Source organism: Callionymus lyra, chromosome 10 (assembly GCF_982586985.1).
Source record: "Callionymus lyra chromosome 10, fCalLyr1.hap1.1, whole genome shotgun sequence".
NCBI lineage: Eukaryota > Metazoa > Chordata > Actinopteri > Syngnathiformes > Callionymidae > Callionymus > Callionymus lyra.
In genome coordinates this window covers 13,414,384-13,430,083 of record NC_141827.1, presented here as the reverse complement: position 1 = coordinate 13,430,083, position 15,700 = coordinate 13,414,384, and the positions used below count along the sequence as shown (strand labels likewise).

The following is a 15,700-nucleotide window of genomic DNA, read 5'->3' as shown; positions in this document are numbered from 1 at the left end:
ACAGTTCTCCTCACATTCTTCTGAGTAGTTTCATTATCTTTGGAATTCAACAACCATTTTAAAAACCCTGTCCATCGACTGGCTGCACACTGAGGACGGTGTGTTCTTAAAAGACTCCTACAAAGGTGTTCCCTGCAGGTGCATGAGGAGGTAAACGTGACATCATGACAACAACAAAAACACTCAGGTTCACGCACAAGCCCACGTGTAGACTTAACACTGCCATTTATTTCTAGGTTTAAAAAGAAAAATCTCCTATTAACCACTTTTGTAGATCATCTATTAATAGTCATTTTTATTTAATTTTTATTTGCTACTGGATAAACAAAAACTCGATACAATTCTCAGTGGAGCTTGTTTACTGGGGCGTAGACACTTCCCTTGTTGTTCCAGCATGGAGGTACACGGGATCCGCGTGGCTCCGCCCACTCGCTGACGTCAACCCCCGTCGTGCCAATCACAGTCCTGATCCGCGTCCAGGGGGGCGGAGCCTGCGCCCAGAATACAGCGCCTCTTAACACGTGAGCCTCATGTGACAGAGCGGGTCAGACCGAGCGGAGAGTCCAGAGGGTTTTGTTCTTATCTGTCGCTCCGTCCTTCCCCCCCAAGATCCTCAGACGGCGGGACCGCGACTTACATCCACCGACAGACGACTTTCTTTTTTTTTTTTTTTAAATCTCAAAATATACTTTTTTTTGCGGGATTTCTTGCAAGGATTTTTTTTTTTAGAATCTCCTGCAACTTTTCCACAAATAAATGCGAGTCTGACCGACAGTTTATTTTTGGGGGAAAACACTGAAGAAATGGAGGCACCTCCTCTTCCCAAACACCAGGCGGACCTGTCAGACCTGCAAGGGTACGTTCCCTCATCTATCCTGAGTGACGTCTTAAATCTTACGTTTTATTTTCTTTTGTTTTATTAGGATGGATTTCCCAATGTACGTGTATAAACCCAGGCGAGGGATGAAGAGGAGCGAGGAGAGCAAGGTACGTCGTCAACTGTTGCCAGAAGGTGTCTCACAGACCCGTAAATGGGGTGACCCAATTCCACTGTGACATAACAGCCTTCGACTCTCCTATTTCTGAGCTCCTTCTGATCCCCGGATGTTGACCCGTGTACTTTCCCCTGCAGGAGACCTACAAGCTGCCTCACCGGTTGATCGAGAAGAAAAGACGTGACCGGATAAACGAGTGCATCGCACAACTGAAGGATCTGCTGCCAGAACACCTCAAACTCACGGTGAGTTCAGCGGAAAAGCGTTTAAAGAGACCTCTCGCGTCCCCTAGTGGCCACTGTGTGCTATTACACTGGTCGGTGGTTTTTCTTGCGGGAGCAATGACTAATCTGATGAAGGGTGTGTTGAGACAATGAGCTCTCTGTGTCACAGAACCTCTTTTAACGTTTCTTAGAACCTCTTTTTACGTTTCTTAGATTTAGATTTATCTACGACTTAGATCGTATCAACTTGTTCTTTCTCTTTATTTCTCTTTGTTCTTGTTCTTATTTTATTTTATTTATTTATTTGTGAAAGATTGCTGTATTTGCTGTGGCTATTGGAAAAAAAACAATTTCCCGAAGGAGACCTCCTGAGGGATCAATAAAGTTCTACCTAACCTAACCTTACCTTACCTTACCTTAGAGAAAGTTAAAACTGTCCCTTGAATTGTCTCAAACTCTACACAGATTATAATGTCTTTTGCATACGTGTGACTTCACATCTTGAACATTGTGTCGTGTGTCCTGCAGACTCTCGGTCACCTGGAGAAGGCAGTGGTTCTCGAGCTCACGCTGAAGCATGTGAAGGCTCTCGGCACTCTTCTGGAGCAGCAGCAGCAGAAGATCATCGCCCTGCAGAACGGCATGCCAATAGGTGGGTCATCGGGTTATTTATAGTCCCGTGACAAGATTATTATTACGCAACCTGTGTCTGAACTCTGGTGTTTGTGCGTCCACAGAGCAGCCTCCGTCCATCAGTAAAGAGAAGTCGGAGGAGACCTTCCGATCCGGCTTCCACATGTGCGCCAAGGAGATCCTCCAGTACCTGGCGAGCAACGCGACCGAGAGCGATTTCACGCCGGCCCGCGTGGTCAACCACCTGCACAAGCTGGCGGCGGAGGTGCTGCAGAACCCGGTCCGACCTCAAACTCCGCCCAGCCCTCAGCCGAAAGAGATTACTTCCTACCAGCAGCAGCAGCAGCAGCACCCGGCCCAGAAGGAGGCGCCGAGCAACCCGCCTCCCAAACCCAGCGACGGCTACAGGAGGAACTGTGTCCCCGTCATCCAAAGAGCCTACGCCCCGCAGAGCGGCGAGCAGAGCGGCAGCGACACCGACACGGACAGCGGCTACGGCGGCGAGTCGGAAAAGAACGAGACCGGAGCGTCGCAGGGACGCCCGACCTACTACGGTCAGGAGAACCCGCTGAAGCACCCGCTGGACGAGAGGCAGGGTTCTCGTCTCAAGCGGGAGGACGGCTTGCCGCGACACAAACGGTCGCGCGTGGAGTCTTCGGAAGACGAGGTCCTCTCGGGCGGAGAGTCGTCGTCGTCGTCGTCGTCCAGCGGCTACGATAGCTACATGAGCGCGTCCCCCAACCCCGCGCCCGCCTCGCACCCCCTCTGCATGCCGTTCTACCTCATCCCGCCTTCTGCCGCGGCCTACCTGCCCATGCTCGAGAAGTGCTGGTACCCCGGTGCCATGCCCATGCTCTACCCCGGGATGGGCGGCTCCACTCCAGCTCTACCCAACGAAAGACCGCCACCACCTCAGCTCGTGTCGTCTCCCAGAGGGGGCTCTCCGGCCCCGGCCATGTCCCTGACCCCGATGGACTCCCCCGCCCTTCTTCAGGCACTGAAGCAGGTGCCGCCCCTTAACCAGGAAACCAAAGACTGAGGGCGTTGGGAGGAGCAGTAGACTTATCAATTCCTTGAGTTCATCCTAACGTCACTCCTCCAAACGGGAACCCAGATCAAGTGGATTCAAACCACAGGAGGAGGAGGAGGAGGAGGAGGGGGGGCACAATTCTGGTTGAATGTTGAACACTCATTGGACCTGGCCAAGCACACGCACCTGAACACACACCTGTGGTGGAATGTAAAGAAAGACATGATCATAAGTAGAAATGCTGATGACACCCGCGTCACTTCTATCGAAGTCGTTGCACCAAAATGATAGTGATTTATTTCACCCAAAGTTCGTTGCCTACGTCATTGAAGCTCATTCACCTTCACTCTGACCTTTTGAACTGGACACTATGACAAAAGTTAAGGCTGTCTTGTAAAGGCGCTGGTACACCCGCGAGTCCACGAAGGACTGGGCCACCGTATGACCATACTGAATGAGATGTTCCCGTTCTTTGTAACGCAGGCGCCCTGAGATGGATTTACTGTAATTAATGTTCATAGAACCTCTTGTACATTTCTATTTTTGATACTCTCGTGGCCCTCCGTGTGGAGACGGGATTGAGCAGAGTGTGGGCCGTACACCGTCGTGTACTCAAAACTGTGTACATACTGTAGCACTGTGCTGGACTTGGTTCTGCATAATCCACATCTATTTCCGCTCAAGTCAAACCTGGTGTTTGTTCTTGCTGTTGCCTTTTACTTGTGAAAAGCTGATGCGTAATCTCTGTGCTGCGTACGAAGTCCTGGGGTCGGAGGAGCGGAGGAGGAGAAAAGACGTGAATGTAATCTGTTTTACCAGAGAAGATTAGTTTTCTATAGAAAGAGGTACTTAAGATTTTATATTTTGGGACCTACATGAAAGATGTTTGTTGTACATATTTTTGTCTATAATTGTTGATATACATGTTACAAGTGTATTAATAAAGTATTTTTTTTCCCGTGGAAAATGGCCTTAGAAGTTCTGTTTACATCACAAGGAGCTTACACAACGCACAACTCCGGCCTTCAAACACAATGCAGTCTCCAATTAAATCATACGAGATTTTACACACAAACGATGTATTCAGGAAAGAAAACCGCCTTATTTTCTGCTGCTCGTTGGAGATCTGGGTCCTGTTGATTCTTTGCATTCGTGACGTCAGCTTCAGTCCGGCGACAGAAGCACCTGGTGCTTGCGATGTGGCGGGATCACGGCTCTGTATTAGGCCCATCCATTTTTTTTAATTTTTTTTTATTACAGCTCGTCCCAAGTGTAAGTCAAGGTTGTTTGTAAAGTGCCTTTCCAGACCAGGGTCACAAAGCGCTTGAACAATCAAAAACAATACACAGTTAAAATATAAATCTTTTAAAAGGTCAAGACACATAAGACAAACTCGGGTCCCCGAAAATCAGGGAAGTGACGTACATGCTTGAAGCTGCATACAAAGCCACATAGTGATCACCCGTTATTAGGCCGCTCCAGCATGCCGTCACTTCGCGTTCCGGTTCTTAATACTTCGCTTCGTGGAGAAAGATGGTCAATTTAAAGCGTGTCACAGGTCGTTTATTTGCCGCTTCAGGTCAAACAAATACAAGCTTTACGATCGATCGGCCAAACTTTCTCCCGGCGACTGTACAGGTCAATAGCCTCGGGCAGAAAAGGTCCCGATCTGTATAAACATCGCTATATTTAAGAAAAATTTCCCGCCCAGGGGGTTGTCCTTTCCGGCCAAATTGTTCTTTTAAGTTCCCTGTGTCCCGATCAGTGGCGGTTCTACACTGAATTACTCCCCGGGCGACCTTTTTGCGATCGCTCAACTTCTAAACAGCGTTTCTTTTGTGCCAATGAGTCGACCAATCACAGAGACCGGAGAAAGCTTGTTTCTGATTGGCTGTTTGGTTACCAACGGCAACGAGGTGCCGGGAAAAGTGTTGCATTCAAGTGTTTCTGAACATTAAACAGTTCACTTTATGCTGCGTCAAGACTTAATAACCCATCATAATCCCTGCCATTTAAGTACTATATTTACCACGCTAACCAGTGGCTAGCCAATAACGTATGTTGCTAACACTAGCTTATTTGAAATTAGACTTTTCGCTCCTACAAATAACTATTACTAACTTACTAAAATGCACTTGCTCGACGTACAAAAGATCTCAGAATTGTTGACGGAGCAGCCAATCACAACAGCTAACGTAGCGAACCCAGCACTTGGCACCGAACTTCGAGGATAATACAATTAATTTTCACACCATTATAACAAAACATTTATTTAGTAGAAGCTTAACAAAAACAAGGTCTAATGATTGCATTTGACACATTGTCTTTCATCTCATTTGTTATTATTCTGTTATGAAGTTCTATTGAGTTGAATGTTGGATACTAGCCTGTATTTCAGGAAGTTTAAATGTTACATTCTGAATTTATTTAGGGTCAAGGTGCAGTTGAGACAGCTGCCAGAAACCTGGTGTCCTGTCTTCTGGGCACTTTAGCTTCTAGCTCTGTAAGGCCCCCAGAGACGGAGTGCCCGGCCCCCAGAAATGTAACAGTGCCCCAAGAAATGGCAAGGTTTGTAAGATATGCCACACATGTATTTTCAAGACAATATGATGAATGACTGTCGGACAATCTTGTTGTGGGTAAACAAACTCTCTAGTTTAAAGTTTAATGCGCACATTTTTTGTCACTTATCTTCTTTTCTTTTCTTTTCATAGATCGTTTCCTGGATATTTCAGATCCGGTGCCAACAGGGGCAAAAGAAGGTGTTTGACTGCCACCAAGCATCAGATAAAAATTAATAATAAGGAAACCCCTTTCAATTTTATTTCTCCTACCAAAAAACACTTCACACACACCTTTTCCAACAGAGGAGCTTGAGCTTTTTCAGGAATGGGGAGACAAACAGTGATGCTTCCTGAAAATGGTGGCCATGCAGAGGTACAGTGCTTGAACTGCCATTCAAATTTAAGCCTTTTTCATCTGACACAGTCGCTGTCTCTCTCTGAGGTGAAGTGTCCCCCGCGCCCCCCCCTCCTTTCTTCTCTCACTCACAGCTGCACCTTGTCAGCGAGCAGCTGCTGCAGGGGGCGCCAGATCGCCTAAAACCGTGTTGCAGAGGCGCATTTTAATTTTTGTTATCGGCTGCTGCCCCGTTCGCCCGTACCTAAAACCGCTACTGCGCAGACACACACTGACACATGCGCACACCAGTGACAAGCACACAAACGCATAACTACTATAAAACGAATGTGCACACATAAAACGAATGCGCACGCGCACACATAAAACGAATGCGCACGCGAACACATAAAACGAATGCGCACGCGCAAGCGAGCTTTTGCCCTTCTGCTCCTCATACGAAACCATGTTGCAGAGGCGCATTTTAATTTTTGTTATCAAGCGCTCGTGCCGCCCCCCGTATGTCATGAAAAATGCCGCCCCGGGCGGCTGCCCCATTCGCCCGTACCTAAAACCGCTACTGGTCCCGATCCCCCGTAGAGAAGACCCCCTTTCCCGGATTTGTCTTGCTTCGTTCTTTGATCTACGATTTATTGTGTGATTGGATGAATTGGATGGATGATAAACAGATGTTTTAAATAACCGGTGTCGTATCTATAATTCTATTTCAAGCTTGTCTTGAGACAGTGTGTCAGTCTAAGTGAAATGTTGATTGTGAATGTGTATTCAAACGTTTAAGCTCTTAGATCAAGCGAGTAGTTTATACTTTATATTTTGATTATCTTTTAGCATTAATTTAAGTATGGCGTATATGTATATAGTGTATAATAATTTTAATCTAACAGTATAAGGATTTTTCTTGTATGAATTAACTATTTGATTTTTGATAAATTCCCGTTTTTCTATTTGAAGTTACAACACGTGGTCTTTAGCGCCATCCGCTGTTGGGTCAAAACATTGCGTCTTCCATATACGTCACACGTACAGTGTGTTCGGAAAGTATTCAGATTAAGATTTTTATTTAAAAAAATATAAATCACTGAAATATCAGATGACCATTAGTGTTCAGACCCTTGGCTTGGTATTGAGAAGTAGCAGATTTTTGAACTAATACATCTGAGTATTCAAGGGAAAGATCCAACGCTTTCTGTACGTATGGCTACAATAACCAATAACAAAGAAATTGCTCGGTTCTCGCTGGATCATTAAGGGTTGTAATGAGTTATTATTAAATCCGTGACATGCAATCTGGGAATTTGTGTTATCTAGTTTAATCTTTTGACTAATGTTGAGCTCTTTTGTAATAAATAGTTTTTGTAAATCTATTGTCCCAAGTCCAGTTGCATCAGAAGTAACTTCTGTCAAATTAGTTTCATTTCTAACAGGGTTATATTTAAAAATCTATTTCTGAGGTAGTATCGTCAACTGTCATTTGTACACTGCACTTTTTGTTACATTGCAGTGATTCTAATCATAATTTTCTCCAACGTTTTCTCAATAGAATATTTCATTTTAAAACATTATGTAATATTGTGTTATTATCCTCAGCATACCTTTCATATTTGTTTCATTTCACTTCAAAATGTTTTTTTAAACATTTTATAGTAAAATATTCCTTCTAATAATGTTTGTCTATCTGGTCTGAGGTTTGAAAAACAAAACCTGTGAAGAAAGCTTGACAAATGAGTGAATTATGATCACTATTATAGTGTAAACACATTATTCCTCTATAGACGTAATGCACTGTAGGAGCAAGTGGCACTGTACCAAGATGGCCGCCCTGTTTACACACCGCTCCAGTGGGCGGCAGCAGTCGATGTGGCGTCTGTGTATATAGATGTTTATGTTGTTCACCCTTCTAGGCTGGGCCCTCAATAGGAGGACATGTGGCTGGTATGGACAGGGGCGGTGCTCACATCATGGAAACTCACTTATTGGGCATGGGTTTGATCCCATGACCCAGAGGAACAGTACTGATGATGAATCATCACCATCCACCATTCTCAGAGTTCTGTATGTGCTCGCGCAAGTAGGTTAACGGGTCGTCTCACAAGGATTCCTTGAGTCTGTGATTGCAATATTAACTTTTATTTTTTATCAGAACAAAAAGTTAAAATAAAGAACTACGTGCTTAGGTTTTTGCAAAAGTTAAATGGGTTTAAGTACAGGATTATTGATGGGTGTTGAGCTGTGAGTTCACTGCAATACATTGATTAGCAGGTCTGGCTGAAGTACATTATATTAAAAGTGATAAATCAAATGATCAGTCACCATAGAAAGTCTCTTCAGTCCCCCTCACTGGGCCTCTGGTGAGTCAGCTGGGTCACCGGGTACCATGTTTCAGAGGAGGAAGAAGACACTGAGATGACTCTGCAGTTGGAATCCTGTCCTGAGGATCCGTGTGCGTCTCGTGTCTCGGCTTGTTCTGCATCTTCGTGTCTTGAGGACGAATGAGTGACAGAGATAAACTGCGTGGGACCAGAGTTGTTACTTTTACACCCGAACATCGCTCTTTGCTCTGAGGTTCAACGTTAACAACCAGAGGGAGTTCCGGTCCCAGACTCCGACTGAACCTGGGAGTGTAGCAGTTGTTACTGATCCCAGACCTGCAGTGTTGATCTCTTTTTTGAGCGGCTATCTCTAACCTCTTCTCCCCTGCAGAGCTCTGCTCTTCTCGCCTCAATGTTTTCTTTGTCTTTGTTTCCTCTGTCGCCGCCTCATGGAGAGAGTTCAACAGAAACTTTTGTCCCGGAAGAAACCATCTGCGCCGTCCGATGGGGGCTCCTTCCACCTGCAGGTTTATTCCTAAGTACTGTGGAACTTTGATTTCAGGCTTCACGGAATGAGAAGAAGATGAAAAATTACAATCTCATAATAATAGAAACCCTCCCAAGTATATATGGTTCAATAATACACATCAACAAAACTCTTACCTGCCTGTAGATGAGCTGAAAGTTCCCAGTGTTGGCACTTGGATCAGTCCTTCTGTCCAGAACCACTCTGAGGGTGTCCAGCTGCACAGCAGGGCAGAGTCGGGCTGTCACAGCCGTGGAACAGGCCATCGTTGGACTGGAGTTGATCTCCAACAGCCAAGGCCTCAGATCGCTGCCGAGGATAAAATCGGCTCCGTAGAGCTCAAAACTGGCTTTTCGTGGCTCCACCAGATCCTGGGCTGTCTGCAGAACGTTGACAACAGATTTCTGCATGTTTGGAATCACCACAGAGTCCCACTCCGCCCCTCGACCCTGCTGCTGCAGGTAGGCCCTGAACTGAGAACAGGACCACATGTTGTCCTTCGGCAGACCCTGATGGCGTTCGGATGACGTCGGGAAGTGCTTCTGGATGGAGTTGTTGCACAGGTGGACGGAGCTGAACAACGACGTCATGATTCAATACCAAATGTGTGTCAACAGGTATCAATTGAATGGATGATGGATGATGGATGATGGATGATGGATGATGGATGATGGATGATGGATGATGGATGATGGATGATGGATGATGGATAGATGGATGATGGATGGATGGATGATGATGGATGGATGATGATGGATTGATGACGGATGATGGATGATGGATGATGGATGGATGATGGATAATGGATGACGGATGATGGATGATGGATGATGGATGATGGATGATGGATGATGGATGATGGATGATGGATGATGGATGATGGATGGATGGATGATGGATGATGGATGATGGATGATGGATGATGGATGATGGATGATGGATGATGGATGGATGGATGATGGATGGATGGATGGATGGATGGATGGATGGATGATGGATGATGGATGATGGATAATGGATAATGGATGATGGATGATGGATGACGGATGATGGATGATGGATGATGGATCGATGGATGATGGATGATGGATGATGGATGGATGGATGGATGATGGATGATGGATGATGGATGATGGATGATGGATGATGGATGGATGGATGGATGGATGGATGGATGATGGATGATGGATAATGGATAATGGATAATGGTTGATGGATGATGGATGATGGATGATGGATGATGGATGGATGGATGGATGGATGATGGATGATGGATGATGGATAATGGATAATGGATAATGGATAATGGTTGATGGATGATGGATGATGGATGGATGGATGATGGATGATGGATGGACGGATGGATGGATGGGTGGGTGGGTGGATGGGTGGGTGGATGGGTGGGTGGGTGGATGATGGATGGATGGATGATGGATGATGGATGATGGATGATGGATGATGGATGATGGATGATGGATGGACGGATGGATGGATGGGTGGGTGGGTGGGTGGGCGGGTGGGCGGGTGGATGATGGATGGATGGATGGGTGGATGGATGGATGGATGGATGGATGGATGGATGGATGGATGGGTGGGTGGGTGGGCGGGTGGATGATGGATGGATGGATGGGTGGATGGATGGATGGATGGATGGATGGATGGATGGATGGATGGATGGATGGATGGATGGATGGATGGATGGATGGATGGATGGATGGATGGATGGATGGATGGATGGATGGATGGATGGATGGGTGGATGAAACACTGGCCACCACAGACTGGATCATTATCAGTGTAGACAAAGACCACTAAGGTGCATTAATGTTGGTCACTGGTCTCACCTGTCCAGGGTTCTTGTCGAGTACGGCTGCGTGGAGAAGCGCACGTAGCACTCCCTGTAGAACCAGACCGTCAGAGGGTTCCAGTCGGTGACCAGGAACCACTGGCGGATGTCAAACTTGGTGTCGTTGATTAAAAAAGGTCGCTCGATATATTTCTGGACCACCCACTTACTCTCTTTGGCCAGAGATCTGTCGCTGTCCACCAGCGATAGAATCTCGTCCAGGTGATTCATGCACATGATACCTTTGAGTGAACGATTAGTAGAAAGATGTTTATATATAAAAAAAAAACCTTTAAAAACCCACCTCTTCCCCTTGAAAGCGCTCCTGGCTTGATGATCCAGATGTTGTTCACTCCGTCCGTGTCCAGTTGAGGAGAGACTTCCTGCAGTCGGTCCAGCATGGACTGACAGCGAGCCACCAATGGAAGGCTTCCCTGAATCGATGCACCTTTACTGAAGACAAGAGGTTTCTCAGACGTCCTGGTCCCATCATTGTAGTAGGATTTATTAGAGATTTTTTTCTTAAGGTCTATATAAAAAACATTGATTTGTGTTAGTAGATCAAGTCACATTTAAAACGTATTAGTATTGTGAAGTATTGTACATTTACACAAGAAAAACTATCTTGATGAGAAAATTATAAATAAATAATAATTATAATATTTTTCTTTATTTCTAACCTGGTCTTACCTTAAAATGTATGTAAAATGTTCAAAAACAGAAAGTAATTAATTTTTATTTATATAGCGCTTTTCCAGACCAGGGTCACAAAGCGCTTAAACAATCAATAAAGTATATACTTTAAAGATCAAGATACAACTGATAATACAAGGAGTTCCAGAAAATCAAGGAAAAGCCTGAACAAATAATGTCTTAAGATGTTTCTTGAAAGAGTCAGTAGATCATCAAACACAGAGAGAGAGGAAGATCGTTCCAAAGCTTAGGAGCAACAGTCTGGAAGGATTTCTCTCCTCTGGTCCTGAACCGTGTTCAGGAACCATCAGTAGATTCTGATCCACAGACCTCAGAGCCCGAGCTGGGGTGTAAGGCTGGATCAGATCACTGATGTAAGGAGGAGTCTGACCATGAATAGATCTGAAAATTATAACCAGAATTTTAAAGTTGATCCTGAAAGAAACTGGAAGCCAGTGAAGAGTTTTAAGGATCGGAGAAATGTGAGTTCTTCTACTAGAGCGGGTCAGAATTCTCTACAGAAGTACATTTCATCTACTTATGTAGAGAATACAACAAACCTCTGACAGCTGGCTACCTTAAGATTAAAAAAGACAAAATGTATTTGACTTTCAGATTTTTTCTTTTTTCGAAATTAACCCAAACAACTCATTCCGTTGTGAATTTTGACATCTCATCAAAAAAACTCACTGTACAATCTTGTAGTATTTGTGGAGAAAGTTGGTCCACAGCTGCTCTTCCATCGCTGAAGTTCTTTCCGTGCTGTGATCGATATCCCTGTGTTCCAAGATGTCCAGGAAGTCCTTGCACACGTCCAGAGCTAAGTGGATCATCTCCAGGCCCACCACCTCTGCATTTAGAGGAAACTTTGAATTTAGTTTGGCAAAAATGAACAGAAGGGAGTCACCTGAAGTGAATGTCATTCTATTTTATTTTATTGACCTGCTCTAGTAGAATAACTCACATTTCTCTGATCCTTAAAACTCTTCACTGGCTTCCAGTTTCTTTCAGGATCAACTTTAAAATTCTGGTTCTTACTTTCAGATCTATTCATGGTCAGACTCCTCCTTACATCAGTGATCTGATCCAGCCTTACACCCCAGCTCGGGCTCTGAGGTCTGTGGATCAGAATCTACTGATGGTTCCTCTCCCTCTGTGTTTGATGATCTACTGACTCCTTCAAGAAACATCTTAAGACATTCTTATTTGTGCAGGATTTTCCTTGATTTTCTGAAACTCCTGTTGTGTTATCAGTTTTATCTTGACCTTTAAAGTATATACTTTTTTGAGTATTGTTTTGATTGTTTAAGCGCTTTGTGACCCTGGTCTGGAAAAGCGCTATATAAATACAAATTACTTACTTACTTACTGTAGTTGAATTAAAATGGTACATGGTTGAAATCCCCAAAAAAATGTTTTTATAATTGTGTTTATTGATGCTCCTTAGCTACCAGCAGTCATTTATATATGTAAATATAAAGAACCTCACCTCGAGAAGTCTGTTTCTTATGTTCAACTTTGACCTCTGGTTTAATCCTTTTACAGGTTTCCACCACGTATGTCAACAGGCTGGTGCACGCCGTCCTCCTGAAGTCCTCTGTTTGGACGCAAGGAAATGATAAATACATGTTTTAAATAAAATACACTCATGGAAGTGTTGGACAAACCTATGAACTCATGCCTCTCATTCGTGGCGCCGAGCCTGTAGCATCTCGGGAAGAAAGTGTCTGGATCCACCGTGTCAAACCACTGGAGGTTCCTCAGGTTTACACAGAGGCCCACCTGGAAGAGCGGAACAGAAACCGTGGTGAGTCCGACCCACTTATTTCCATTAAAAACCTGACCTTTGTGGTGAATGTGCCGCTGTTTGCAAAGTGATTGGTCATCTGGTCGCTCTTCAAAGAACGCTGCTCCATGAAGTCCTGACGGGTCGTCCAGTAGAAGTAGGTTCTTTCGTTACGGACCAGACGAGACTGTACGAAAAAGATATATGTCTGTTTAATACACAGGATGATGAGATTGTTTCATGGTTACCTTCTCTCACCATTAGTTTAATCATGTCGTCGTTCTGAACGTTCTCGCCCTCATGCGGCGCTTCTGTGACTGGGTCACTGACATCATGGTTCTCCTGCTGCCTGTCGCCATGTGAAGGACGAGTTCTTTGTCCCGAGTGAGGCAGGAGACGCTCCACCCAACCCCGGGCCCGCAGACCTGCTCGGACCACAGGATACGGACCCTTCACTGAAAACACGTTCCTCTTCTGGACGGAGATACACGTTTAAAAAGCTGTTGATGGTGATGAAGAGGAGAGAGAAAAGGGGAAGTCACCTTCACTGCCTTATCCACCAGAGCTTTGGCCGTTTTCAGCTTGTCAGGCTTGGTGGAGGCACGTCTTGGTGGACCGACTCCGAACCCTTCCTTGACTGGATCTATTGCTGTATTTTGAAATGTTGTTGATCATCAACCAAAATCACATTTTCAAAGTCACTTTTCACACTTACCTGGCATCGTAGATGAGTCGACACTTTTCTTTCTGGTTACAAAAGCGTAAGAAAATGATATATGTTATTTTAGAGAAATCATTCCAGGCTGTTGCTCCTAAGCTTTGGAACGATCTTCCTCTCCCTCTGTGTTTGATGATCTATTGACTCCTTCAAGAAACATCTTAAGATACTTTTATTTGTTCAGGTTTTTCCTTGATTTTCTGGAACTCCTGTTGTGTTATCAGTTTTAGCTTGACCTTTAAAGTATATACTTTATTGAATATTGTTTTGATTGTTTAAGTGCTTTGTGACCCTGGTCTGGAAAAGCGCTGTACAAATAAACATTACTTACTTACTTCTCTGTTATTCTAATCCAAACACCATCCAACTACGAGGTGAACAAGTTCCTTCCCTTTAGTTACCACGTTACACATTGAAACATGAAGCCAAAACACAGACGGAACAATCAAAAAATATGGTCGGGAAACAATCTCATCATGTGTAATACGGCTGATATAAAAGTTAGCTAAAATGTAAAATCTATCTAGATGATGTATGTTTTTTTAGATATATAACTATGGAAATAAATATATATACGATAAATAGTAAAGTAAAGGTTATTTGTAAAGTGCCTTCCTAGACCAGGGTCCCAAAGCGCTTTAACAATCAAAAACAATAAACAGTTAAAATATTTACATTAAAAGGCAAATACACATAAGAAACACAGAGTCCCAGAAATTTTCTCTGCAGAGTTTTGTATTAACTGCAGGTGAGACAGATCCTTCTTGTTTAGACACAATAATAAATCAATAAAAAGAAAATGGAAATTGTAAACTGCAAAGTTGTAACGTTTTGATCTGGAACAATTCTACAGCATCAGGTTCTTTGTTTTATTATAACCCCATGAAAATCACATGCATTTGGACCCCAGACCGCACTTTTAATCTACATTAGCATTCAATAATAACGAGAGTTCAAGGCCAGAATAATATAAGAATCAAGACCCATTATTGGTCAAACATTTGTTACTCGTTTAGAGCTGATGTCAGTAAGTGAGGCTCATGTTTGTATCTTAAGATGTTCTTTAGATCTAAAATGACGCAGGATTCCAGTGACTATTCTTGTAACCCTGAGACACAATGTCGTAAAGCGTTTAAATACGTGAACGTTGACTGACCTTGACTAACCCGAGTCCTGCTACCTTCTCTCTCCCGTGGACGGTTACCGTGGCAACGGCGTATGCCTCTGCAGATTGTTTCAAGTTGCTATAACAACACGAGACCACAGAGACGGTTGTAAGAGCAAAGCTTCTCCGAAATCCCTCATATCCGCCCACATAACGATAAATATGAAGGAACTCTTTTTTTCCAGATCATGTAATTTTCAATTATTTTAATATTTGTTTATAAAGTGTAATAATTTAAAATATCCACTAGATGGCGACACATTTTAAGCTTGCGTTTGCACCTGAATGAGAATCAGAAACTTTTATTGGCAGCATTGTAAAAACAAAATGTGATTTATTAATAATAAAATAATGGTATTTTTGTTCGTGTGTTAATAAAGCATTCATGAAACTAAGTATGCGTCATTTTAATTCAAATTAATTTACAAAATCACGCATCACTCCACACCCGCCCATTTTCAAAATCTGCCTCGGAAATGATCGGTTAATATCCTGATAATTGACCATTTAATTCAAAGAAGATTTATTTGTTAGTGATAATAATTGATGAATGAAGAAATTGACTGAACCGTGCAGTAAAGCAAACTCATCAATGTGAATACTACTGTATATATATATTGACTAGTGGTTCGAAGAGGTTGAAGAAATTAAGTCTAAACTTATGGATAAAAGAAAGTTTGAATATTCGATGATAAACATTGTCATAATTTGAATATAATGCGTATTATTTCAGTGTTTTTACATTTAATAGTTATTATGCATGATAAAAAAAAAATGCACTCGACATGTGATTATTATGACTATGAAGTATTTTCTTCGCAATAACCAGGAGCATCACAACAAACATAATAAATAAT

The 15,700-nt window shown here is 43.5% G+C and overlaps 2 protein-coding genes across 2 annotated transcripts; one reads left to right on the top strand and one right to left on the bottom strand.

Moving 5' to 3' along the window:
• The first annotated feature begins 529 nt into the window (after window positions 1–529).
• On the top strand, window positions 530–3,849 carry LOC148070428 (class E basic helix-loop-helix protein 40-like). Its single transcript, XM_087800305.1, has 5 exons — window positions 530–856; window positions 924–987; window positions 1,133–1,240; window positions 1,748–1,871; window positions 1,957–3,849. The coding sequence occupies exons 1-5, from the start codon at window positions 804–806 to the stop codon at window positions 2,889–2,891; spliced, it is 1,284 nt and encodes a 427-aa protein (XP_087656431.1). The 5' UTR covers window positions 530–803; the 3' UTR covers window positions 2,892–3,849.
• Window positions 3,850–8,163: 4,314 nt separating this feature from the next.
• On the bottom strand, window positions 8,164–13,821 carry ttll3 (tubulin tyrosine ligase-like family, member 3). The gene is made up of 11 exons (XM_087801073.1): window positions 13,676–13,821; window positions 13,503–13,609; window positions 13,219–13,434; window positions 13,019–13,147; window positions 12,842–12,956; window positions 12,664–12,771; window positions 11,865–12,024; window positions 10,786–10,934; window positions 10,480–10,723; window positions 8,774–9,209; window positions 8,164–8,673 (listed from the first exon to the last, which is right to left on the bottom strand). The coding sequence occupies exons 1-11, from the start codon at window positions 13,680–13,682 to the stop codon at window positions 8,164–8,166; spliced, it is 2,181 nt and encodes a 726-aa protein (XP_087657199.1). The 5' UTR covers window positions 13,683–13,821.
• Between the last annotated feature and the right edge of the window lie 1,879 nt (window positions 13,822–15,700).